Source organism: Pollachius pollachius, assembly GCF_949987615.1.
Source record: "Pollachius pollachius genome assembly, chromosome: 8".
NCBI classification, from domain to species: domain Eukaryota; kingdom Metazoa; phylum Chordata; class Actinopteri; order Gadiformes; family Gadidae; genus Pollachius; species Pollachius pollachius.
This window is the reverse complement of record NC_136941.1, coordinates 18,284,204-18,311,446: the sequence shown is the minus strand read 5'-3', so window position 1 is coordinate 18,311,446 and position 27,243 is coordinate 18,284,204. Positions and strand designations below refer to the sequence as shown.

At 44.0% G+C, this 27,243-nt stretch overlaps 3 protein-coding genes across 3 annotated transcripts; 1 reads left to right on the top strand and 2 right to left on the bottom strand.

Moving 5' to 3' along the window:
- Positions 1–378: 378 nt before the first annotated feature.
- LOC307079108 (voltage-dependent L-type calcium channel subunit alpha-1D-like) lies at positions 379–22,057 on the bottom strand (the record flags this gene model as incomplete). Its single annotated transcript, XM_079741201.1, has 47 exons — positions 379–585; positions 882–1,220; positions 2,493–2,605; positions 2,703–3,148; positions 3,731–4,081; positions 4,230–4,555; positions 4,656–4,780; positions 4,990–5,091; positions 5,268–5,370; positions 5,861–5,957; positions 6,398–6,525; positions 7,063–7,222; positions 8,300–8,391; positions 8,623–8,688; positions 8,818–8,952; positions 9,098–9,118; positions 9,257–9,340; positions 9,448–9,558; positions 9,691–9,849; positions 9,941–10,142; positions 10,371–10,517; positions 10,602–10,654; positions 10,783–10,890; positions 11,508–11,595; positions 11,779–11,885; positions 11,990–12,049; positions 12,411–12,540; positions 13,060–13,156; positions 13,240–13,297; positions 13,401–13,464; positions 13,628–13,700; positions 13,808–13,928; positions 14,223–14,430; positions 15,100–15,325; positions 15,558–15,718; positions 15,957–15,983; positions 16,078–16,141; positions 16,244–16,309; positions 16,758–16,900; positions 17,361–17,464; positions 17,588–17,784; positions 18,035–18,187; positions 18,347–18,492; positions 18,612–18,751; positions 20,264–20,369; positions 20,799–20,997; positions 22,039–22,057. 47 exons carry the CDS (start codon positions 22,055–22,057, stop codon positions 379–381), a joined length of 6,432 nt encoding a protein of 2,143 aa, XP_079597327.1.
- A 786-nt stretch (positions 22,058–22,843) lies between these two features.
- timm17b (translocase of inner mitochondrial membrane 17 homolog B (yeast)) lies at positions 22,844–25,339 on the bottom strand (the record flags this gene model as incomplete). Its single annotated transcript, XM_079741269.1, has 6 exons — positions 22,844–23,841; positions 24,064–24,174; positions 24,290–24,418; positions 24,555–24,618; positions 24,787–24,886; positions 25,284–25,339. 6 exons carry the CDS (start codon positions 25,337–25,339, stop codon positions 23,777–23,779), a joined length of 525 nt encoding a protein of 174 aa, XP_079597395.1. The 3' UTR covers positions 22,844–23,776.
- A 9-nt stretch (positions 25,340–25,348) lies between these two features.
- Positions 25,349–27,205, top strand: pqbp1 (polyglutamine binding protein 1). The gene is made up of 7 exons (XM_079741262.1): positions 25,349–25,422; positions 25,732–25,829; positions 25,915–26,026; positions 26,162–26,262; positions 26,349–26,534; positions 26,644–26,701; positions 26,789–27,205. Exons 2-7 carry the CDS (start codon positions 25,763–25,765, stop codon positions 26,943–26,945), a joined length of 681 nt encoding a protein of 226 aa, XP_079597388.1. The 5' UTR covers positions 25,349–25,422; positions 25,732–25,762; the 3' UTR covers positions 26,946–27,205.
- The last annotated feature ends 38 nt before the right edge of the window (positions 27,206–27,243 follow it).

Here is a 27,243-nt window from a genome sequence, read left to right as displayed (position 1 = left end):
AATACTCATATTTAGCAGGTATCATGTAGAATGTTCCAGTCCTATGTGGAAGCCTTGTGGAATGGACCACAGATTGTCATATACCAGCAGCTGCTATACATATACATATCTGTTCATTTTTGGCATTGCAAATTAAGCCTCATGATTTGTACATTTCCATCAAGTTCATTTTGGTCTCCTTTCCGTGGAGTGCTTTTGTTTTGGTGACACATACGATTTACGTGGGAATTATGTTAAATAACTGTTCAACATAACTCCTACTCAATCGCCCACCAACTCCAAAGACATTTGATGCTGTTTCTCCGAAACGCATCAGAAACTCAAAGCACACAGATGAACTCTTTAGAAACAGGGAACCTGAACTCCCTCAAGCCGATCTCAGTATGAAATCACGCAGTTCATCTCGTCCGCCAGCTCCTCCTCAAAGCGCCCGAGGGACTGTCCAGAGCCGCGGACGATCAGGTCGGTGGCGGCGTTCTCCATCTCGTCCAGGGTCATGTGACACGCCTCCGCAATCTCTCGCTTGGCAAAGTTCACGAATTTGGGGTCCCTTGCGTAATGCCCAAGCCCCTCTGATATCAAGATCTGGTGGAGGGCAAAGTAACAATACAAAATGATTAACTAATGACATAAAGAAACAATATTGACAGAGATCTTTGTACTATTAATGCAATGGCCAATACTGCAAATACGCAAATATGCAAATACTGACTTGTAGTACTTTTCCATTCGGCCTCACAACAACAACCAAATGTTTGGGTCACTCATCAATCCAAACATGAACTGGTATGTCTTCTCTATACCACAAAGTCTTTAAGTCGGGTTTCCCCATAAGAGCATCTGTCCTGCTGGACCGACGGCTGACAGGACAGAGGACTCACCGACTCCACCAGGCTGTCCGCGCTGCCCTTCTCTATGAGGTCCCGCTGGAGGATGGGGGGCAACCTGCCGCTGGTGTAGGTCCTGGACTGACTGGGGTACCAGCCGGTGGGCCGGCTCCCCACGGGGAGGCTGGCGGTGCCGTCCGTCCACACGGGCTGGTGGGCGCCGCTGGCCTGGTCCACCAGGAGCATGGGCGTGTAGAGCAGCTTGCCCCGGCGCCCCAGGGACTCGGCCCCCCCGCCCATGGGGCCGCTGGGGGTGGGGGCCGCCGGGTGGCCCCAGGAGGCTGGGGACACCGACAGCACGCTGCCGGGCCGAGAGTCCAGGCTGTGCTGGGTCTAGAGAGGTCAGAGGAGAGTTGGGTTGTTGAACCACTAACCCAAAAAACAATGACCTGCAACAGGGAGGTAGACTAGGAGCAGGGATATAGACATAGATCCTGTAGATTTTTTTGTGTTGACTTATTCTTGTTTCAATATTATTATTATTATTATAATATATATTTTTTTGTCCTGTAGGCGCTGCTGGGATACCCACATTTCCTAGAATTATCTTAACTTAGCTCTTTTGGCCCGGTGTTTGAACAGTTGTGGTCCTCTTTGTTGAGTGTGATTGTCATATATACCAATATTTAACAGCATTAATCCCAATTAGTTTGATTGTATGAAATTAATTGTCGGCCATGTTGATCTTTTGTTTTTTCGTAAAGGCCTGAATGGTGTGTCGCTTAAATGTTCCGCAAGGAATTGTGTGAAGGTTTTATCGCCTTCCTTTCATGAAGGATGTTCCAGTGTAGGCTGTAATTTAGAGAATTCAAACAGCGCTTATCTCTGCTTCCACTTAAAAGTCAAAGTCAGCTTTGATGTCAACTACTTCACATGTAGACATACAAAGCAGTCGAGAAGACGTTTCTCACTATCCCACAGTGAACAGATAAAGTGCACATGCACAACAGATAAGACAACACTATAAGTAAACAACAGATAAGACAACACTAAAAGTAAACATTGAAGTGCACAAGAGGAAAGGACATTACTAATATTAAAAAAATAGACAATAAAATTATAAAATCTAAGGACCAGCATAAGATATATTTGTAACAGTAATGGTAAGAGTGCAAATGGTAATATTGCAAAAAGAAAAAAGAACAGTAGATTCTTAGATTCTTCCGGGAGATTTCACTCAGTTGGGACCCTTCCTAGGCAAAAAGACTATCCGCCGCAGCTTGCCCTCGCACCAGTGTAATGGTTAGTCTTGTCCACAAGATGTCATCCTCAGCTTATTGCTCTCCTTTATGACATTAAGTTGTTGTGTTGTGTCCTGTGTATTTAAGTGTGTTGTTTATTTCTATGTTTCTGAACGTAAAAATTGATGTGATACTTCGCGTACTTCATAGGTGTACTGTTTGTGCTGTTTTCTGGCGTAGTATAAGAACATACCAACCAAGTTATATTTATCCATGCTGTTTTCTGGCGTAGTATAAGAACATACCAACCAAGTTATATTTATCCATGACGGTGCCATACATGTCTAATATTATTGCAATAAACAATAATAAAAAAAAACAACGCCGGGCTCAGTTTCTCCCCACCCAGCCCAGTGAGGTGTACCTGCAGTCTGGACCGGGGGGCGGGCAAGCTGCCCCGATAGTTCCCCTGGGGGGGGAGGGCGTCGTCGCTGGACTGCGGCCTCAGACACTGGAGGTTAAAGGACGGCTTTCTCCCTGAAACAAAAAAACGGCACACGACTGTGAGACACACACCACGTGGAGTGTAGTCAGCCCAGGATTCACAGGATAATGGTCTGTCATGATTCCCCACCTGTGGGCAATACAGGCAGCAGGCGCCGCCTGACAAACTGCATGCCGGTTTCATGTCCCTGGTAGTCGCCGGGGGAGTAGCTGCCCCCGTTGGCCACGCTGCCGTTGCCGTAGCTGGTGGTGCTGCCGTTGCCGTTGACGTAGCTGGTGGTGCTGCCGTTGCCGTTGACGTAGCTGGTGGTGCTGCCGTTCCCGTTGACGCTGACCACGCTCCCGTTGACGCTGACCACGCTCCCGTTGCCGTTGTAGCTGACTTCAGAGTACCCGTTCCCGATATACCCGTTCCCGTTGTAGGTGACCTGGGGCCCCGGAGCCACAGTCTCTCCATGAACAGCTCCATTGCTGTTGTGATGGCCGTAGGGGACTTCTGACGCTCCTAGCGGCGCCGGGCTGAGACTCTGCTCGCTGTAGCCCATCTCCGCGGGGGCGACGGCTGGGTAGATGTATCTATGCAGGCAGAAGAAAAGAAAAGTGGATTAACAATGCCAATGATACTCATGCAGGCTGCTCACCCTCTGATCCACCTTAAAAGGACCTCTTAAAGGATCTTGCCGGTTAATTGTGGACACTGTCAATTTGGAAATGTAAATCAGAAAGGATTTTTGTTAATCTCATCCCCCCAAGGGAATACACACAATCTGATTCAGTGCAGTTGGTGAGCCATTGACATCCATTATATTCCAACAAATTAGGCAGCTCCTTTAGCTGTACAAGCGCATATAACCGTGTACTTTTCTCCAATAGTGGCCACATTGAACAAATGCCTGAATTAAGATTCTGTGTTAAGACTCCACATGCTGACGGAGTTAGAATGAGTTCTTGAATGTTAAAGGTTCTGGTCATGACCACAGTGAGGATCCTTGATTTTATACAGTTGATTTTATAATTGCATCAGCTAAGTGAGTGCAAAATATTAATTTGTGTTCAGCTGAGAGTCTTGTTCTATATACATACTTAGCAAACCAGTCAAATACCCTAAGCATCCCTTCTCTCCTTGTTCCTGTCAAACACATGTTTCTGTGTACCTACCCATTAGCTGCCGGTGTGTATGCTGCAGTATTCTCAGAGTAATACACCGGATCATAAGTGAGACTAGCCACCGCTGGTTCAGCTATCGCTGGTTCAACCACCGCATGTTCTACCACGGATGTTTCGACCACCGGCGTGTCCGTCACCGCGGCTTTGACCACCGCTGTTTCCACCATCTGCGTTTCAATCATCGGTTCAGTCGGCAATGTTTGAGCCACTAACGCCTCAACAGCTGCTGTGTGAATTGCCGTGGTTTTAACCACGACTTCACATCCACCCTCACACACCACTGGTGGAGGAGGAGGAGGAGGAGGATGTGGAGGGGATGTAGGAGGTGGAGACAGCATCTCACTGGTGAAGATCAAGCCCGATCGGGAGAGAAGAGAACATTAAGTCAGTTTTAAAGGAACTCAATTGTGCAGCAGTGAATATTTAATACAATGCACCCATATATACGGGCGGACATCGATTGAAGACGGAGGAGAGCCGGTCGCCCCACCTGGCCGACTCAGACTTCAGTGGCTGGTCCATCACCACGCTCATCCCCCGGACGAGAGAGTCCGGCCGCAGGTGGTCCGGCGTCCACGTCACCTGCTCTGTTATCACGCCCCCGTTGGCCAGCTTGGGCGGGTCCTCCAGGAACACGGGGGTCTCTTCCGCCAGGTCTGGCGGCGGCAGAGGGGTGGTGGGGGTGGTGGGGGCGGAGGCTTCAGCCCCGCCGTCAAACACCTCGTCTCCCATGTCCACGGCCTCCTCGTCCTCCAGGTCGCAGGCCATGGCCAGGCGCATCTCCGGGGCCAGGTCCTGCAGCGTGCGCAGCCCTTGCTGCACACACACACACACACACACGCAGACATGTGGTTGATTGTCGTGGCCAGTAAGGTAGACAGAGTCCGAGCTGTGACTGCAGCAGCAGGAGGTTTACCTGAAGAGCTGCTGCCTTGTCCTTTTTCTTGCTTTTTCTTTCCCTCTCCTTCCTTTTGCGGTACTTTTTGAAATAGTCCTGGATCAGGAAGCTGGCGTAAAACTTCCCGCAGGTCACCTCATCCCCTGAACATGGAAAATACATTGTAAGGCCCTGTTGCAGAGAAAATTGCTGACATATATTTAGTAGTTGAGGTCAGGTGACTAGATCAGGTGATATGCTATGCGATGATGATGTTCAGCTGCATTAATGCACAAATTGTGAGTTTTATATCTTAATCCACCACAAGTGTTTTCATCAGAAATAGCCCACAGGTTGTAGTTCTGCAGCTTACCTCTAGGTGGCGGAATGATTTCATCAATGAGCTTAGGCTTTGTGCGCTTCCACAGTTTCTTTATGATCAGCTTTAGCTCTTCATTTTGTTGGTCAATGGGTCCTACACACAGGGGCATACAAACATAAACAATAACTCACGGCAATCTCCACGCTAGGTCACTTCACACCGGTGTAATTAAAAGTGCATGTGGGTATAAGCGTTTTGGTGTGACACTTGTGCGTTTGTATTTGTGTATATGTGTTGTGTGTGTGTATGTGGGGGCAGGGCAGGATCACCTTCTGTCTTAATCTTCAGCGAGGTGCGCACCAGTGCGAAGAGAGTGGCACTGAAGGTGACGGTCCCATCAGCGTGCAGCGGCACATTCATGGCAACCAGCCTCTGATTGGGCGAGAGAGGTTGAGACGGGGTGAGGGGGGAGGAGAGCGAGGGAAAGGGAGGAGGAGGGAGGGGGAGGGAGGAGGAGGGAGGCACTAATAGGATTGGCAGGGGGAAGTGGAAGGGGAGCTCCAGACCCAGGGAGAAGCTAAGTGCGGTGTGTGACGGTAGAGAGCAGATTAACCTAGGGAAAGGCTTGAAGGTGCAAAGTGTAAAAGGATCTGTGTGCGTGCAGGATGTGTCATGTGTTTTGTGTCTCTGTTGATAATACATATCGAATCTGATCTATTAATACTTATTACCCTCATAATCCTCTGTTTACCTCAGGGTTTAGAGTTAGACATGGTGCTACACTGGCGCAGATACAGATATAGATGAACAACGTTGTGAATAATATTGGTATCTTGTTGTGTTATCATCGCTTGAGACGACGCAAAGGGTTCAATACTCGTAGGTAGTTCCAAATGGATGATGCGTCTTCTGTGTGTCTTACCTTGCAAGCCACGCGATGAGGGCATAGCTTTCCAAAACCAAGAGGCGGCTGAATTCTGCGCAACATAGTGACTACGTCTATGTGCTTTATCCGACCGCTGCAGGGAACACACACAGAGCAGACACGTGACCAGTTAGACATTGACTCAAACACACAAGACAGCAGAATCACTTTTGGCCCTGCAGATTCTTTACGCAGAAGTTTAAATGTGTTTACTATTGAGTCAGTAGGTCATTATCCTTGACATATATTGAATTCAGTTCAGACATATCATTAGGGAACAGGTGAGGGAATCTTGGTCAATGATGGTAGACTGGATAATAGGGATCAATCTCATTACCATTCGACTGGGAGTCAAGCACCCCAACACCGAAGCTCTGACGATATAAATGTGATTTCAGTGAATTCAAGAGGTAAAAACCTCTGCTAAATGTTTAATGGGAATAGATTTGTATTCCGTCGTTCATAACATGGAGGACATGTGGTGTCTGCTGAGAGGCTTGAACAGGAGGGAGAGGGTTTGAGCCTGGTTCTTACGTGGCCTCAGGGTCGTAGTCGGACCAGACTCTCTTAAACTCGTCCAGATGGTGGGTGCCCAGCACGGTCCAGTCTCTGGTCAGGTACTCAAAGTTATCCATGATGACAGCGATGAACAAATTGATAATCTGTGTGAGAAAGACAGGCAAAGAATAGATATTCCAGCAAATCTTGTTTCTGGCCACAAATGCACTTTAGCACAGGAATCGAAGACATACATAAGGACCGAGCAAAATCAATTATTTTATTTTAGTAAAACAGCAATAAGGCATCCGCAATATTAATGCATATTATTTCAAAATGTTATATTTTGATTTGTTAGATACAATCATAAATCCTCATAGATGGTGATCACATGGAACCTTGGTGAGTCTAACGGATAACAGTTTTAAAATTACATAGAAACTTGGACCATGGATAATATAATACTGAGCAGGGTGCAGGGGGCTCTAGCATTTATTCATAAAATATATAAATATTTCTCTCCAACTCATAACAAACATTAGGTGAATAATCTTTAAATGATATCCCTTTCCCTTCTGCGAGGATTGTCCTGACAGCAGCCTTGAGCTGCATAGGTGGCACGCTTGGGCTGTACTTAAGCGGTGAGGAAGAGGGAGTGAGCAGACTGGGGGTGGGGCTGTAATCCGCCAGGCTCCTCTCACCAGGTAAGCGCAGAGCATGAAGAAGCTGATGAAGTAGATGTAGGCCAGGTTGCTGCCGCAGCTGAACTCCTCGCCGGGCACCGTGTCCGACTCCGGGTCACAGCGTCGGCCCGGCAACGCTGCCAGCATGATCTCCTGCCATTGCTCACCTGTAGCACACCTGGAGGGAGGGAGGGGGAGGGAGGGAGAGGGTGAGGGGGGGGAAGAAATAGAGAGAGAGGGAGGGAGAGAGGGTGGGAGGTAGGAAGAGGGAGGGGAGAGAGGACGGAAGTGAGAGAGAGAGAAAAAAGAGAGCGAGAATGAAAATGAGAGTAAGAGAGTGAAAGATGTCAGCACAGGTGTATAGGAGAGAGACAGAGAGGGCTACAGAGATTACTTCATGTACAGAAGGATTTTAACAAATACAGTCCTTGAGATTGGCCCAGTATTGAGCAAGAACTCTTCAGGCGTAGTAAGCGAAAACTAGCTGCAATTTAATCCTTGGGGGCAATAGCGATTGGAAATATGCGTTCCTTAAAGTGCTTATTTTTTCCACTGACTGGCTGAGATTATATTCTATCATTATGGAAAAGATCCCTTAAAAGAAACACAATTAGTTTCTTTACCTTTCACTTGATCATGGCCTTTTTTTATTGTGTCTGACCAAGTCTCGCTCAAGGAGTTAAATTTTGTGATTGCAGGAAGTGAACAGTTGAAATGTGGGTGAGAGCTGGAAAGCAGAGAGTTTGTTTTGTTGGATTACAATAAGCGTAGATGAGTGTTACCTGTTAATGATTCGGGTGAAGGAGAGTTGAGATTGTAATGACAATAGGGAAACATCCTACAACAAGATTTCAATCTTCTACCTTAGCAAGACGTGGTCGGACACAATAAGAAACAGACTGTGGTCAAGCAAGAGTGTGATTTCTCTTTTCTGTAATGATTGAATATAATCAGAGTCTTCAGTGGCAAAAACAAGCACTTTTGACCATTACTGTGGCACTATTACCCCAAAGGAATACATGGCAATTCGTTTTCAATAAATATGGTTGCAGCGTTCTTACTCAATACCGGACCAATTTCAAAAATGGTTTTCTGCAATAGTACCTTACACACAAAATTATCAGAAAACAGGGTCCACGTTAAAATCTCTCATAGTTTTTCTCAAAGGACCTATAAGAAATCCGTTGTTCTTGTGGGGAGCATTTTGTAGTTTGTAAGTGAGGTGTAGTAGAACTACAGAAGCGGTAATACCAACCTGAAGAGCAGCAGCACAGCCATGAAGAAGGTCTGGAAGTTACAGTTCCTGTTGATGTGGGTGCTCTCATCCACGGCCACCTTCCCAAATGTCTGGAAGGGAAAACGGTGCGAGTTGGAGATCTTTTCTGACAAGAACCTCAGAGGTACTGATCTGATTCTGAGTGATGAAGCAGGCGATCTCTGTTTGTATTATTCAATGTTTCTATGTTTCCCTTTGCTCCGCATTCATTTATTGAATGAATGGTCATCCATTTTCTAATCTTCTGACCAAGGCTTGAGCGGAGGAGGTTATTCTAGCTCAGGTTGGTGAAAGGGACTCACCTGCATGCCGATAACAGCATAGATGAAAAAGATCATGGCGATGAGCAGGCCGACATAGGGCAAAGCCTTTTAGGATGGAAACAAAACAGCTATTAACGGTTCATTATCATAAACGACTTAAAGCCCTTCTGAATGACATTTGTGTTAAAATTATTTAAACATTTGGAGATTGATTTGAATGAATTCTGCGCTGACCTGGAGTGACTTGATGAAGGTCCAGAGGAGGGTTCGAATGCCCTCCCCTTTGCTGAGTAATTTGACCAATCTCAAGACTCGGAACAAACGGAAGAAGGTGATGGACACTTTTCCACTTTCACCTTTACTTCCACCCTGGAGAGAGAGAGAGAGAGAGAGAGAGAGAGAGAGAGAGAGAGAGAGAGATAAATAGAGGGCCTTCCATGTTGTATAAAAGTATTGAATGAGCGCATTATATTTGTGTGTGTGTGCGCGCTTTGAATATTCTGCCACTGCTTACCTCAGCATGTTCACCTCCCCCCTAGATTACCATTCAGTTCCACAACAGAGAAGATGTGGAGAATAAAAACAACATTACGGTTAACATTGAAACATGAGGAGGAACCTCAAATTAACCACTGGATATAAACTGAGATTTCTTTAAAGTAAAGAAACTCACGCTTAATTCAGAAACTGCGATATCTAAAACGCTGCCGATGACAATCAAAGCGTCAAAAGAATTCCAGGGGTCAATAAAATAATGCTATGGAATAGAAAAGAGAAGAAAGACATGAATATGTTGCATAGGTAAAGGGATCATCTGTTGACGTTTCTGCATATGTATAGCAGCTATAAGAAAGGAAAACGTACATGAGCTCGAAGAGCCAGTAGTTTGATGATCATCTCCCCAGTGAAAACTACCGTAAAGATCATGTTCAGGATGTCCATGATGGAGGTGAACAGTTTGGACTGCTCATAATGCTAGTGGAGGAAAAAGCAACAGAGAATAATTAAATATAAATATAATATAATATATATTAAAATATCAACACAGCATTAGTGTGTATTACTAAAGCTACATCAAACACAAAACATCTCACTGCCCAGACGTACCTGCACGGCTAGTGTGAGCGTGTTGCCCAGAATCAGAGCAAACATGATGTACTCAAACTGACTGGAGTTGACGATCCTCCAGAATTTGAGCTGCGACGGGTTCTTAGGAATGTAGATCTTTATAGGCTGTGCTTTTATAGCATAGTACACACACTGTCTCTGGACACAGGAGCAGAGAAGGACATCAATCACATCATATCCACCTTTCTTTGTCTTTGAAAATGTTTCAATAGTGTCAGAATGAACTAACCTGATTTTTGTTGAGTTCGCAGTTCTTGAACTCTGCCTCCCCCTGCTCTCGGAACGTGATGATGACGAAACCCACGAAGATGTTCATCATGAAGAAGGCGATGATGATGATGTAGATGATGAAGAAGATGGAGATCTCCACGCGGTAGTTGTAGATGGGGCCCCGGTTTATGGCGTTGGCGTCCACCGCCTTGTAGAGAAGTCTGGACGAGGAGAGGCCCAAAACATGAATCTACAGAGTCCTTTCAAGACCTCTGTGTATCAATGTAGATATATAACATAGACCATATAATTATAATAATAATAGATTACTCTTAAGTCCTTGCTCTTAAGGACTTCAAGGCACCTTTAAGTCTCTTTGGATCAAAGTGTCTACTAATCAACTACATAGTAAATACCTCATACATATATATCGTCATGTTATCACTTACTGTGGCCAGCCTTCAAACGTGGACACGGTGAACAGAGCCAGCATGCCCATCAGCACGTTGTCAAAGTTGAAGTCGCTGTTCTCCCAGATCCTCTCCCGCACCATGGGGTGGTTCATGTCGCCGTCTTTGTAGACCACAAAGGTTCCCCTTCGGTTTAAAACAACAACAACAGAGATATTTAACAATGCTGTTTCTCTTAATATTCAGACAGAGAGCAAGAGCCTTACTTACTTGCATTCATCTGGCGTGTGCTTGGCCTCGTCTGTGCAGCTGTAGAACCTCCCCTAGAGCGAGGAGAGAGACAGACAGGTGAGTAAGGACATCATCAAGCCAGCCGAGAATCAGCTGACCAGAGATTAGAATGATCAGAGCACATGGAAACGGTCAGGTACAGAGAAGAAGATCCATGCACCTTGAAGAGCTGCACGCCGATGCAAGCAAACATGAACTGCAGAAGGGAAGTGACGATCAAGATGTTGCCGATGGTTTTGATCGCCACGAACACACACTGCACAACGTTCTGTGGGCACACAAAGGAAAGCAATTTCATTCAGGAAATACTCATTTGTTTTCAAGAAAGAAAGAAGGAGAGAAGGAAAGACCAATAGAAAGAAAGCCAGACCGAAAGGCAGAAAGAAAGATAGAAAGAAAGAAAGAAGGAGAGAAAAACCAACAGAAGGAAAGAGAGACAGAAAGGCAGATAGAAGGAAAGAAAGAGAATGGCAGACTGACACAGAAAGAAAGAAGGAAAGAAAGAAAGAAAGAAAGAAAGAAAGAAAGAAAGAAAGAAAGAAAGACAGACAGACCAACAGAAAGAAAGACAGACCAAAAGGCAGAAAGAAAGATAGAAAGAAAGAAAGAAGGAGAGAAAAACCAACAGAAGGAAAGAGAGACAGAAAGGCAGATAGAAAGAAAGAAAGAGAATGGCAGACTGACACAGAAAGAAAGAAGGAAAGAAAGAAAGAAAGAAAGAAAGAAAGAAAGAAAGAAAGAAAGAAAGAAAGAAAGAAAGAAAGACAGACAGACCAACAGACAGAAAGGCAGACAGAAGGAAAGAATGAGAAAGGCAGACTGACACATACAGAAAGAAAGAAAGATAGAAAGTAAGAAAGCAGGAAAGAAGGCCGCGGTGGCTACCTTGAGGCCCTTGGCTCTGTTGATGGCCCTGAGCGGCCTGAGCACTCGCAGCACCCTGAGGATCTTCACCACCGAGATGGCACTGGAGCTGAAAGCAGCAACAGGAGAGCATCACCACTACGGCAAGCTAAAGCTGTCACGGTTTTTACTCAGAAGAGGAACATGAGAGTTGATCGTACTAGCACATTTCAACCAAAGAATATTTCTCAAAGGAGTTGATCTCGTTGGTGTTCAGAGGAGGACTGGCTGCCACTAGAGTGTGTTGACTCACTGGAGGAAGAAGGACATAAGGGACACGCTGACGACCAGCAGGTCCAGGAGGTTGAAGGCGTTCCGGCAGAAGGAGCCAGTGTGCAGAAAAGCTCCATAAACGGTCATCTAGAAAGACAGGAAAACTTGAATCATAATCATAAATGCTGTTTTCTTTGTTTTTTGACATGATTGGAGTCTTTACAATATCAAATCATGGTGACTGTGATTACCTTCAGAATGATCTCCACTGTGAACACTGAGGTGAACACATAATCGGCATAGCCGAGGACCTGGAGGAGAAAAAACAAACGGTACGTATATCAAGACTATCAATAACATGCATCGACTCATTTGAAGGCGTGAAGCGGTTAACACATGATGAGCTTTGAGCGTCGGCGTTGCCAACGTTGCCAATGAGTCTAACGTTGAAGGACTCTAGCTAAGCGCTGGACTTAAACTGGGTGTAGTGGACAACCTAGATGTTCCCACTTCTTGGAACCTAAACGGCAATCTCATTCCTAAACCCAAATACATGTTTTAGGAGTTAAAAGCGCTGAACTCTGTCGGCTGGCTATGTTTTCTTAACGCCCAACCTAGCATCCAGCACTTTGCTGGATGCTCATCACGGACCGCTTCTGGAGCCGTTCTTACGATGTTTCTGAAGGAGTGAGACTTGATGGGATCCTCAGCGGCCAGTGAGATACTGCTGAGGATGATGAAGACCAGGATGAAGTTGGTGATGTAGGGGTGGTGGATGAGGTTGTGGCAGGCCACTCGCAAGCTGCAGGTGGGATAAGTTGGATAGAGTGAGAGAACGAACATATAACATGCAACACATCCTAATAAACAGAGCATGGGGCATGTGTTAATGAAGCAGCATTGCATCAGGTTTCTTCATTACTGTAGAACCGACTGCAGAGACACAGAAAGTAACCTGCAAGTGGAAACTTTTACTGCAAAATAGCCTAACCTAAACGTCAACATATAAACACTGCAGAATTGAGCAGGGCACATTACTACACTAATAGTTCAGAACAAAAAAGTAGTAAATTAGATTAGAGTTAGAATTTTAAACATTGTAACCCACATAACCACACACTTGTCATTACACTCGACCACAGTCATGGGAATTTAAAAGATTTGATGGGCACATCTTTCAGATGGATAATGGACCACTAATGAATTGAATAGCTTTCACAGTGAGATGTGAATGCTTTGTGCTTGCCTTCAACACAGCAGAATCAGGATGGCACTTCAACTCTGCATCCATAACAAAGACATGTGTAGAATCTCTAATTACCAGTTCTTCTTCCCCAGAAGGAAGAATGAGCTCCCATCAGGAATGGGGACGATCTTCTCTTTAGGCCCAGAGAACTCTGGTTTCAGAGGAGCCACTCCTGCAGCACAAGAACAATCCAATAAACCGATAGGCCTTCAGACAGCGTGAGCAGCCTTCTGCAACAGTGCCCTCCCCACTCACCCTCCAAGCCCTCGATGGCTCTTAGCTCCTCGTTCTCCTGCCAGTCATCTTCTTCGTTCTGCACAGGTGGAGAACAGAGGAGAACAAAGACACCATTATTTTTTTTCAGTGAGTTCCATTTTTATCAGAATGCACAGTCAAGGTTACATCATATATTTTACCCCTGCATCTTCATCCTCCTTCTCCTCATCTTCATCCCACTCGTCGTCTTCCTCTTTTTTCTCCCTACAAATCAGACATGTCATTTACTGAGGAGTCGGTCTGACTGAAAACACACGACAGGTCTGTGACTCTGCCAATTAACCTACATTAAAGAATGTACATTTAATGACACCTAATGGGCGATTTATGTATACCTTATAAAACCTCAACTGAAAACGCTACTCACTCCTCTTTCTTTTTACCGCCTCCACCTGCCAAATTGTCCACAGCGATAGCCAAGAAGACGTTGAGAAGGATGTCTGGATTTACTGTTAAAGATCCACTTTATACATCCAATAATTAATTGTAAAATAAGACAGTCTCCCAGTTTGAATAACCACGGTGATGGTGTTCTTAGAAAGGATACAGTTACCGCAGACGAAGAGGATGACAAAGTAAATGCACACCACCATGTTGGGGAAGATGGGCCCTCCGTACGCCATGATGCCGTCGTACATCACAGCGTTCCAGTCCTCCCCGGTGAGGATCTGCACACAGGCAAGCAGACACACAGACACACAGACAGGTGGGTAGACAGACAGGGAGGGAGGCAGGCAGACGGTCAAAGATGCAGAAAAATAGTCAAACAGAAAGAAACACAGACAGACATAAAGAGAGAAAGACAGAAAGTCCACAGAAGGAAGAAAGAAAGAAAGAAAACAATGAATGAATGAATACATGAATGAATGAATGATGACCGATCTGTCAATGAGATAGGATCATGTGATCAAGAAGCATGGTGAGGGAATGGCCATGTTTTGCTCCATAACAGAGCTGCTAACCTGGAAGCAGGTGAGCAGGGCCTGTGGGAAGGAGTCGAACGTGCTCCTCTTCATCTGAGTCTCGTCAAAGTTGAATTTGCCTCCGAACAGCTGCATGCCCAGCAGGGCAAAGATGATGAGGAAGAGGAAGAGCAGGAGCAGCAGGGAGCAGATAGCCTTCATGGAGTTCAGCAGAGAGTTCACCAGATCTGAAAGGGCCGCCCAGTGCCTGGCAACACAAGATAACAGCTTTTACGAAAGGAATCAGAGAGCACCTTGTTATAAACAGACTGTCTCTCTATGTCGTCCTCAGATAAGTCCTCTAGCGCTGTTTCCAATCTTCTCCATCTTCCAATGCAGCTGGCTAGTTCGTCAGTGTTTTCCACAGCTCTTTCTGCAGTACGTCCAGGTAAGTTGGTGTGGGACGCCCTGGTGGTCGGCGCCCGTGTGTTGCTCCCCACAGCACCAGCCTACTGGCTGCGAGCTCCCAGTGTCTCTGGCAACGACCGGCCAGTCTCTTTTTTCTGGGTGATACCTTCTCCTTCTCATCTAATTCATTTGGATATGAATTTGGATTTGGATTCTGACGTGTTGATTCAATTACTACTCATATATACGACTCTCATAGCACAATACTGACAGTTTGTTTTGTTGTTGATCAATTAACAGCAAATAATTTCATTTTTAATTTTTCACAAAAAATAGTGTATTTGGCATGGGCCTACATATAGACTTGCTTGTCTAGTTCTCTAACATTCACATGAGTTTGTATTTGTGGATACAAATGTCAAAATTAACCAACTTTAGAGACTTTAGATTCTGATTAAAGGCATCATTTGAAACCAGCCTCATAGCTGCTATTGGAGCCTTAATGACCCACCCTGGAGGGGGGTCTCACCGGGTCATCTTGAATATCCTGAGCAGCCGGATGCAGCGCAGCACGGAGATGCCGATGGGGGGGATGAACTCCAGCTCCACCAGCAGCGTCTCCAGGATGCCGCCGCACACCACGAAGCAGTCGAAGCGGTTGAACAGCGCCATGAAGTAGATCTGCAGCCCGAAGGCGTACATCTTCATGGACATCTCCAGCGTGAACAGCAGCAGCAGGATCTTATTGGCGCGCTCTGGGGCACAAGGAGGTACATTTGATGTCTTCTTTATCACTGGACCCTTTATATTCATTAATACACAAACAAATGTTCTATATTTTTCCTTTATTATGTTGTTTTTATTTTCCTGTATTATATTGTGTCTGATTATCTGATATTGTTAGAGTACGGTGTGTACTATGGAATTGTGCATCACAAAACCCAGGGGGAGGGCTGTGAGAAGAGGCGGGGTGTGAGCGGGGCTGACCTTGCATCTCGGTGAGCCACTTGGGCTGGCCGTAGTGCTCGGAGGCGCTGGCCACCGTGTTTAGGAACACCAGCAGCAGGACCAGCCAGTAGAAGTTGTTGGTCTTCACGGCCACGCGACAGTTCTTCCTCATGGTGTGGTTCAGCTGGCACAGCTGGTCGCTGGGCAACGGGACAAAACAAGGGGTGACTCACCAGGAGAGGGGCTTGAGTGGTAAAACACACTGGGGGTTTACAGGCTATTTCTGTGTCTTTTATGGACAGGGCAGTGAAGAGAGTGATAGACACTGGGTTAAGAGGAAGTGGCTTGAGGGAGAGATGGCTGGCAGTGCATTTTATTAACATTTTATTATTTTTTTTATTCTTAAATTACTTCACTTAGGAGTATCAAATGACTCACCAGAAACTGTTGGCCATCATCTTTGCCCTGTGAGTAAGGAGAAAACAAACAGATTATTCAGGAGATCAATTCTTACAAAACACACAACATTTTTAGACGTTAAACGTTGTTCTTGTCTTACATCAAGGAAGCGCAGAAGCCGCTGTCATCATCGAGATATGCGATGTCGTCGTCGGAATCCGACTCTATTTAAAGAGAGAGTCGTGGGCCATCTTATATAAGTAGTCTAAATCAACTAAACATGCTAAAGAGTGGAAACAGAAGGAGCAGAAAGACGGCAGACATACCTCCATCCTCACTCTGTTTGTACCAGCCAAACTTCTTCATCATCTTCTTCTTGGCTATTGCAGCACCTTTATAAACGGAAGAGGGTTACAGCACTTAAAATGCATGTTTGTGAGTGTGTGTGTACATTGGTTAAAAAAATTATATGTTTCAATACATTGATATATGTCATTTGATTACAGAGGTGTACACAAGGTCCCTGTGTTTGTTGGTTCATGAGTGTGTTTATGCATATTGACAGTGCAGTTGTTTGGGGGCATAAGAGTGTGTGTGTTTATGTGTGTCTGTGTGTTTGTGTCTGTCTTTGTTTGTATTTATGTGTGTGTGTGTGTGTGTGTGTGTGTCTCTGTCTGTCTGTCTGTCTGTCTGTCTGTCTGTCTGTCTGTCTGTCTATGTGTATGATGAAGTTCTGAGGTCCAGGTATGTGCATGCATAACTATCTATGATGATCCGTGTGAAGGTGTGTGTGTGTGTCTGTGTGTGTGCGTGTGTGTGCGTGTTTTCAGTGATGCTCACGCTTGTTGCCCTCCTCGTCCACGTCCTCGGCCTCGATGAGCCAGTCCATGTAGCCGATCATGTCCTCCTCCATCTGCTTGCTCTCCTGGGCCTTCTGCAGCTCCCCGCGCGCCACCGCCTTCTCTCGCTCCTTGGAGAACTCTCTGCCAGGGCGCGCACACACACACACACACACACACACACACATAGGATAGCAGACACACAGGAACGCACACACACACACACACACACACACACACACACACAGGAACGCACACACACAGGAACGCACAAACACATAAAGGAACGCACACACACAGAAACGCACACACAGGAATGCACAAACAAAGGAACGCACACGGGCAGACACGCACACACAAACACAAAAACACACACACACACACACAGACACAAACAACAACATTTACATTCACACAGAGTAGAAATGGAAGGATTTTATTATAAATTCTATTTCTTGTTTGTCACTTATCTAATGGACAATAAATCCGACATAGATGTATGTGCATATGGTTTTACACCATTTAGCTTGATACTACTATGGACAGCAGACACATAGCTGACTCGCTTCTTTCCACATTTTCACAATGTTTTTTTTCCACATACCCGCTCAACACACCCAATACGAGGTTGATGATGAAGAACGATCCAAAGATGACAAGAGACACAAAGTAGATCCAGGGAATCTCAAAGCCAATGGCGTCATTCATCTGTGTAGAGGATGAAGCGCGGATAAGAAGCAAGACAACACTTTAAAATAGTTTCCTATCAGAATGGGAGGCAGAGGAGGATATAACATTCAGTATGCAGAATGAATGGAAGAATCTAGTTACCCAGTAAAGCACATCCGTCCAGCCCTCCATAGTAATGCACTGGAACACGGTCAGCATAGCGAAGAATATGTTGTCAAAGTTTGTTATCCCACCGTTTGGCCCCTCCCACTTTCCCCTGCACTCTGTCCCATTGGACATGCAGAAGCGCCCGTTTCCCGCAAAAGCACAAGGTGTTGGGTCATCGTCCAGCATTAGTTCTAGAGGGCAGAAACAAAAAGTATTGAAATGCATTATAAGCGCATGCAAGATCAAAATAATCTGTTTCTACTGTATATGTTCAAGCATGATCAGAAAACCACAAATGAACAAGCTCTCTTTAATCTACTTAACGGTCTGTCTGTCTGTCTGTCTGTCTTGTTAACTAGCTTGATTAGGTCCAGGTCAAAACAACACAACTCTAGACCACACGAGGTACAGACGTAGGTGATCTGCGGTTTATGTCCAGACCTGAGCCCAGGTAGTAGCAGGTTTTGTGCATCCTGCCAATGAAGAGCTCCAAGCCGATGATGGCGTAGATGATGATGACAAACATGACCAGCATACCGATGTGGAGCAGAGGCACCATGGCCTTCATGATGGAGTTCAACACAATCTGGAGACCTGGCGCACAACACAGGAGATAAGACAATATCCCTCTTATTTTAATCCCAGACCGGAAACCAGGCAGTCACAGCAGAAAGTTCTAAGAAATATACTCATAGTCCATAAAACGATGGACTCAATCCGTAAAGAAATGCCTTGGGGACCATGAGAACCTACTGGGCACTCCAGAGACCAGCCTGAGCGGTCGCAGCACCCTGAAAGCTCTCAGGGCTTTGACGTCCAACCCTCCAGGTTTGCCTGCAGCGTGGTGGGCCTCCCCTGGCTTGTGGTCCGTCATTCCCTCGGCCATCACACTGAACAGCCTGCACGACACACACAGACACACACATCCACAGTGACATGTGACAACTCATCACAGACGTGCCAGCGGTACAGATGTATCATGCGACAGTGCATATCCACTGCATGTGTGTCAACATACCCGACGATGACGATGACAAAATCGAGCAAGTTCCAGCCGCTGCGTATGTAGGCGCTGGGGTGCATGACCAGGCCATAGGCCAGGATCTTAGTGAAGGTCTCGATGGTGAAGATGACCAGGAAGACGTACTCTACTTGTTCCTGAGCACACACAAGGAATAGGGAGTCTTCAGGCAAACTGTCCTTTATTTTCCTTGTTAGGACAAAGGGTAGATCTGACCTGAATGAAGCATGAACCCTATTGCTTCATAGCTAGGGGTTATATTTTGGATACACACAGGAGAGGAAATGGGGTTAGTCATTGTGAGTATGGTCACCTTTATTACAAATACAAGAAGCTACTAGCGTTCTGATACTATATCTTTAGTTTAGTTTTTTCCTGGACAATATTAGTCACTCCCTTTACTCCAAAGAACAAAAGAAAAGAAGAGCCTGTGTGACGTATTTATCCCGGTGGCTCTGTAACCTCTTGACCCAGTGTCTATCCTGCAGGCTTAATCCGGTCACTGTATACCTTTTCAGTAACCTTCAGCCTAGTTCTACTAATCAGTGCCACTGTCAGCTTTACGTCCTACTGGCACAGTAGAGAACCTGACCCATTGCGTGAGCCACAATAACTTGTTAATTGACAGAGATGAGAAAAAACATATTATATATAAATATTATAAATAATACAGCAACAGAATGTTTAGTAAGAAAGTTATTATATGCAAAGGATTTGAAGAGTGCTGTGAAGGTAGTGAAATTTATTATTTAGTTTACATCTAAATCAGAAAATAACATGAATTAAAACTACATTATAGTGGAAATGAAATCATTTTATTAATGGACCTTTTCACAGAGGCGTCATCATAAGACAAACACACTAAACTTTCATTACCTTGTAATGAAAGTTTAGTGATGTACAGGGGAAGGAGAAAAACAGAGAGAGAGAGAGAGAGAGAGAGAGAGAGAGAGAGAGAGAGAGAGAGAGAGAGAGAGAGAGAAAGAAAGCAAGCAGATGGTAAGTGTCATTATTCCTGAGAGGATCACCTGACCTCTGACTGACCACAACTTTTTCTTCCTTAATGTCATTATCCTTTAACAGAACTATTACCCTCTTGGTAATAGCTGCTGTCAAAATAATTTTACTAGAGGCTAAACTCATTTCATTAATAACATGAAATGTGACATTTTATTTTTAATTAAGATATATTCTTAACGTATATTCTATAATATACTGAACATATTTTGGCTTTATATATATGCATTAAGGATGTATCTATAATTTTTGTTTAAGTGTATGTATGTGTGTGTGTGTGTGTGTGTGTGTGTGTGTGTGTGTGTGTGTGTGTGTGTGTGTGTGTGTGTGTGTGTATGATTATGGGTGTGTATGTGTTTGTATGTTTCAGTGTGTATGTATGTATGTATGTATGTATGTATGTGTGTGTGTGTGTGTGTGAATGTATGTATGTATATATGTATGTATGTATGTATGTATGCATGTATATTAATTTATTAATTTATGTATTAATGAATGCATGCAAGTTTGTCGATCTGTGGGTCTGTCTCTCCATATATCTAATGCCATATGTTCAAGTCATGGTGGTTTTTGTATTATACTTGCATTGATACAAATCCACATTTAGCAAGTACCTTGTGGAGATAACTCACCAGATTGTGATTGGTGGCGTTGGAGTCGTCGTCTGGGTAGGGTTTGGTGACTCCCATAGCGACACAGTTGGCAAAGATGGCGAGAAGGATGAATATATCGAAAGGCCTGCAGGACTGGCGTCAAGGACTGAATAACAACAACTAATAACAACATAATTTAAAGCTAGGGTAGGCAAGTCAGATATTCCGGGACGGCAAATACGAACATTGAAGCAAAAGAAATGAGACAAAGCCACTCCCCAAAAACACATGAACAGCTTGCTAGCTTTAGAAACAGGTGCCAAGCCTTTGTGCAAGGTTCGGTCGTTTGCAATGAGTACAGGGAGAGGGGGCAGTCAGGTAGCCGGGCAGGTGAATAGAGAGTTAATTTAATTCGGGCCAAACTAAATGACTGGACGGGCTTATTACCGGCCTGTGACAGCCAAAGATATCGCTTGGTGTTGGGATGTTAAGAGAATTTCAACAAATATGACAACAAAAAATTTATAAGTAAATTGTCTACGTAAACAACACCCAAATGAATGCACGCAGGCACACAGGATATTTCCATTCGACGAGGGCCAGGGCGGCCATGCGGATGGGGTTGCTGAGGGTGAGGCAGCAGAGGGCTCGGGGGGCCCTGAGGGCCGACTTGTTGGCCTGGATGGCCTTCTTGGCCCCCCCGCCCCTCTTCCTGGCCGAGCCGCTGGAGCCCAGGGTGTCCGACTTCCCGCCATCTCCCCCGTTGGCGGCATCTGTGATGGAGCACAGAGAAATACAGAGAGTACAGTAAACAGTACAGTAAAAATCTGTCGTAGAACACAGAGCCGGAAAAATACAGAGAGTACAGCAATTAGTACAGTATATACAGTATATACAGTAATCAGTCATCTGTGGCAGAGCACAGACCCGGAGAAATACAGAAAGTACAGTAAACAGTCATATTGTCATTCAATTACGTGATCAGCAACAGACATGAAACTGAAAGACTGTGAATCCAATCAAATCCAAATATAAATCTTATTTAATGCTGGGAATGGTATGTTGGCCTAATCCAATAGAGACAATGCCCTTTGTAGAGGGATCTTGAAGTCGACAATATGATGAGGGAAGCCACATTTGCTGAGGCTGCTTGATCCTGTTCCTAGGGGTTGGAATAGCTGAAGTGACCCTCATGCACACCCATTGTGTGCATTTTGGCCCGAATCTTAATGTATGATATAGTTATGAAATTATACAAGACATGCCCCCAAAAGCCATGCAGGACTATTTTTTATTTCAAGAGGATGCATAGAATAAGATAAGATGTGACCTACATCTTTATTGGGAGCAGCATGATACATAGCCCCAAATTTAGCTGTGAACATCTGTTGGCCAGTGGCTGCAGGTAATAATATCAATTGTAAGGCCTATAAATAATCAACAAGTACTAGGCAATGTAAATATATGACACCAATAGGCCAACCCTTTTGCACGATTAGTGAAATGACAATATATAATAATTATTATATCATAATTGTCAAGTCCTATTTAATTGACATTGTAGGTCAAGGTGTAGCAAACAAAGCATTTATTAATAACCAAATCAAAAAACCTTTTATTAGCTGTCAATCCAAACGTCTTCAAATACTTCCTACAGTCACCTACTATACTTGTTTACCTACGCAGTTTAATCAATAGTCCATCATATAATATTTAGTAGGGATAGTTGCTTTGCAAGCAGCTTATTAACTGGAAAGATTGGTTTTTCAATGTAAACCATCAGAGATACTAAAGTTTAATCAATTTAAACCTACCTTTTTTCCCCGCGTCCATGTCGGTAGTTCAACACTACGAGTTCAAATCCAACCATGAACTCTTCAAAGGAAATGCGATGCACCATAAGCCAAATAACTGGATATCTCAAACATAACAGAAGAGCAGTTTGCAAAGAAAGCGCGGATACATACACCGGGTATCAAGTCATCTCCCATTCAGCAGCGGGGTTGGCGGTACAGCCATTCCCCTTACCTTAACACATGAAACCTTCAATTAAAAGTAAAGTTAAGGTTTCTAGCCAATCACGTCAAGTTATTGGGTTAATTAGGGCTGTCACGTTAAAACACGCAGGAGAAGACACCAAACAAAAGCATTCCTTTGGAGAAGCTGCCTTATTCGCGATGGTCAACCCTCGGGATTATACTAATTGAGCCGTTTAAAAAGGATGACAGTGTGAATCGTCCATGTTGTGGTGAGGTCAGTTCAGGAAACCTGTGCTTTCGGGTCTTTCAGTTAAATAAAAACGTATAAGGTTTAGATTTTATCTGGAAATGCTCTGTGTCGATGGGTTAGTCCTTTATAAAAGTTTAAAAATACGATTGAGAACCTCGGACAGCAACTACGAACACCTGAGGGTGTAAAATCAGGTCTGAGGCGCTAGGGGGCGCAGCTCTCTCTGAAATGGGTCATTAGTTTCTCGGTCAGCAGGTATCCATGCATGGTCTTCACTGGACTGCTGAAGCCATTTTAAGCTCTTGAAAATTGCTTTAATAAAGACATGAAAAAACATCGAGACATCAAGTTCAACTGAAGCTGGTGTCTTTAATACTTTTGAATGGGCACTACAGTTGAGAATATAGAAAGGCCTATATAGGACATTATACAATACCTGCTATAATAGTATCCTACTGATAGTTTAAGATGACAAGTTCAAAAGTGTGAAATAAGTTTATAATGTGGGTCGTTTGGTCGTTAGCTTGTTAAAAATAAACCGATCCATTTTCATACAAATACATGTAAAATGCAATCAATGTTAATTACAGCGTTGCACATTCATACAATTAAATAGTCTATTGTTCAAATTCTGAAAAGGTAAGTTGTTTGCAGCTTGATAGGGAAATGAAAAAATAAATATTTACATGGTTGCATATTGTCAAAATGTACAGATCATCATGTATTTTGAAGCACAAGCTTAGTAAACATAGTATATCTTAAACTCTAAATATCATATTAAATATTATTAACGTCAATTTAGTTTTTGACCATGTTTCAACCCCAGCTGCATCAAAGGCAATTTGTTCATCGCCTCATTCGGCGACAGATATTGACTTAATTGACATTTCTTTACATCTCGAGATTGTCACTTTAAGGACTTGACTAATAATAGACCAAACTTTAAATGTACTAATAAATTCATAACATAAATGTACCTTGCTTACATACATAAATGTAACTGACAAAACTAACAATATAAATAACTTAAATAAATAAATGAACTATCTCTTTGGTCAAAAAGAGAGAAACACATATACTTCAGTTCACTACAATAATCACAAAATGTGCAGATGTTGCAAGATTTTCGACAGCAGCAAAATGCAATAAATAACAGATAAACACCTAAAGTCCACATTACCATTCAGCCCTGAGGAAATGAGTTAAAGTGCAACTATGCAGGAGTGAAGTCAGCCTCTCTTCCTAGTCTTCCTTGTAAAACCGCTTGTGGTTTACTGTGGCTGTGCCGGGGCCTGGCTGCCTTAATTGTGACAGGGCCTTCCTCTACCAGCCCGCTTTCTGACTTGCATCCTTTGGAGGCAACTGGTCCGGATCTTCTGTGAAAGGACCTGCAGAGGGATGGAGAAGAAAAGTAACATGAAGTAGACCAATCGGGGGTTGATGCTCACCAAATTTACTTTTAATGACTACTTGAAAGATTTTGCCAAAGCAATTATTACAAATTAGGTTGAATAACACGTCTAGGGATACACATTGGTTTGAGTAAAATAAAATCCTTGCTGGTTAAAGATTGTCCCGAAGTATAATAAAAAATGTTAAACCAAACTTACGGTTTTGAAATTGCTGTGCTGTGTATCTGGTAAGCAGAATCCCAAAGCCTTCAATTAACGCAAGCAAAATCCCTCCCATCATGGCAGAGCCCATCATGGCAAAGGGTCCACCTAGAGACATAAACACAACATTGTCAACTGACAATTATTACTAGTATTAAATGTAGGGCAGTAATATTTGTGCTTGTTGTTGTATGTGTATCTGGTTGCGTCTGGCAGCACTTACTCCGTGCTGCCAGGACGGCCCCAGTCATCGCCCCACTCGTGATGGAGTTCCAGGGGTCCTCTTTCCCTCTCAGACGTACCAAACCACAGTCAATAGTGGAGAAAAGCCCACCCCACACAGCAAAGCTGCCTGCAAAACACACCCCGGATGGACCAGCCGGAATCAGCACTCTGTGACTGGTAAGCACTGAGTTGCAACTACAATATCATATTATGAAGAGAGGAAGAAGAAACATTGTTTTCACACAGAAAACACTCCGGCTCACCTCCAATCTGTGGAGCTCGTGTTCGTACAGCACTCACACTACCTTTCAGTCTGTGTCGGACACCCTGTATTGATACATACATAAATACAAATATGAGTTACATTAAGATCATTTATAGTGTGCATGTGTGTGTGTGTGTGTGTGTGTGTGTGTGTGTGTGTGTGTGTTATTGTACTGTTATTGTACTGTAATGTTTGACAGGTGATGATAGGAAAGTTATAATGTTGCTTACCACAGGGGCATTGCGAAATCCCTTAATGACCTGGAATACGCCTCCACCGATTGCACCCATCGTGAAAGCACCCCCACAGTCATCCACTATCCTCCAGGGACTGAACAGATGTGGAGGAATGCAGAGGGGGAAATATCAACCGTAAACAAAACACAGATGATAACCTAGACATAATACATTTATCATACATACTTTCATGGTTTACATGATGGTTTTTATATGGAAGGTCATACAGTACTTATATATCAGGTTATATATTATTAACAGATTGTCGTTGGTGTGACCTCCTCTAGGCACTAGGCCTCCTCCTACTAAGCTGTCTGGGAGTCAGCTGGTTACTGTTGAGTTTTAGAATGAGTTTATTTGTTATATTTTAGGTAAGATTAGAAATATGCGATTGATATGCCAAGCAATGCACTGTATAGTTGTTCAACACAGAGACGGAATATGTCCTCTCAGCTTTTACCGATAAAGGGAATGTTTCGTTCATACTTTACCAAGGTTCACGGGCATACTCCTCCATGTTTGTTGTCGTCAGGGATTGTGACGTCATCAACACGCGTCATGCGTTCGGCGAGCAGTGGGTGCATTCTATTCGACTTGCTGTAAACTAAAGATCTATCTTACAGACAAAAGGTATTCTTTAAATAATTTCTTGTTCACCCTTAGCATTTCTTGGGGGGAGGGGGGGAGACACAGATCCCTCTTGGTTGCATTCAAAAGGGATCTGTGTCTCAAACCAAACCGCACATTTCTTAATGCAATGTGTGCAAGTTCCTACATTCAGAATGTGTCTAAATAAACAGGGCTGTCCAAATATAAAGTACAATCTGCAGTATTGGATTACATTATTCTATTATATATATATATTTATCGTTCTATCCATGTATTAATGTATTAATCAACTCTTGTTATTGGAATGGATGCAACCTTTATTCTTTTCAGCCGAATTTACCATACACTATTTGGTCTAAGGATGCCTCTACCTCCAGCATTGCTGGCTCGCTTGGCCAAGAGAGGAATTGTCAAACCATCAGAACAAGGTAACATTATCAAAAGAACAATCTATGTATCGTTATCATTGATGTCATATGTTGCCAATCACACTTCTTTCTTGAACAAATTCAGATGTAGATGAGGAGATCATTGCTGAGGACTATGATGACAACAACGTAGACTATGAGGCAACCAGACTAGAGAATTTGCCCCCAAACTGGTACAAAGTGTTTGATCCTATATGGTAAGTCAATCGTGGTACATATCTGTTCAGATAACTTTATGGATGAAGAATTCTGTTCTTCCTATGGCTGCCATGTTTCTCTGGTTGGGATCTGGCCTAAATTAATCCTTTGTCCATTTACATGTTTTCTTACAGTGGACTTCCTTATTACTGGAATGTAGAGACGGATATGGTTGCCTGGTTATCCCCAAATGACCCAACTACCCTCATTACTAGAGCTGCCAAGAAACTGAGAGGTAGAAATTGAAATCAATCGTAAATGTGCAGCTACGACTTGAGTTTCTTCTTTGAAATTAAAGGCTATTTTATCTTCTTCTTTTAGTAGATGTAGGTGCGGAGGAAAGAGTAGAGAAGCCATTTGAGAAGCCTGACAGAGAACCAGAGCGAGAGCGACCACCAGAGCGACAATGGGAAAGAGAGCGGGAGAGGGAGAGGGATGACGGCAGGGATCGAGACAGAAGAAAGCCGAGGAGGGATGACATTGCACCCTACAACAAAGGCAAAAGAGGTGATGCAATCTACCAATCTGTTACATTTATATCAAAACTATCACTAGCATGATATATTTAGTCTGGAAGTGTGGCCTAACAATTGTTTTGTTTGGCCACTTGTTTTAGGGCGAAAGGATGATGAGCTGGACCCAATGGATCCAAGTGCTTACTCTGATGCACCAAAGTAAGGGCCAACTGCTTTCCTTAATCACCCCCCACCCCATGAAGACTTCAAGTAACTTTAAACCACTTCCTTTCTCCTTCTTTCCAGGGGCAACTGGTCAACTGGCCTGCCAAAGCGGAATGAGGCCAAGACAGGTGCAGACGTCACGGCAGCGGGGCCTCTGTTCCAGCAGCGGCCCTACCCCAGCCCGGGGGCGGTACTGAGGGCCAACGCAGCGAACCAACAGCCCAAGGATTCCCCATAACCCTCTGATACATAATGCATACCTTCTTTTGGCTGTTGCCGTTGTACTCGTTTCTATTGCCGTGTGAAATCCATACTTCTATTCTGAAATATGGACACTAATAGAATACAGGGATTTGGATAGGGGACTGTAAATAAGGATTTATGAGGTGTGCATATAATCTTTAATGTTTATCATCAGTAGTTTACCTTATTTGTTAATACATTGAAATGTCTGTGTACCAGCTCATTTGTTTTTGTTTTTAATGCGTTTTCATATAATAAAACATCTCTCCAAATGAAATTCAACATGATTTTAT

Excerpts from the sequence above, each read along its gene's own strand:
- pqbp1 (XM_079741262.1), top strand. The coding sequence starts at position 25,763 with ATGCCTCTACCTCCAGCATTGCTGGCTCGCTTGGCCAAGAGAGGAATT. Across the intron at positions 25,830-25,914 it reads TGTCAAACCATCAGAACAAG|ATGTAGATGAGGAGATCATT; the intron begins GTAACATTATCA and ends GAACAAATTCAG. Across the intron at positions 26,535-26,643 it reads CTACAACAAAGGCAAAAGAG|GGCGAAAGGATGATGAGCTG; the intron begins GTGATGCAATCT and ends CACTTGTTTTAG.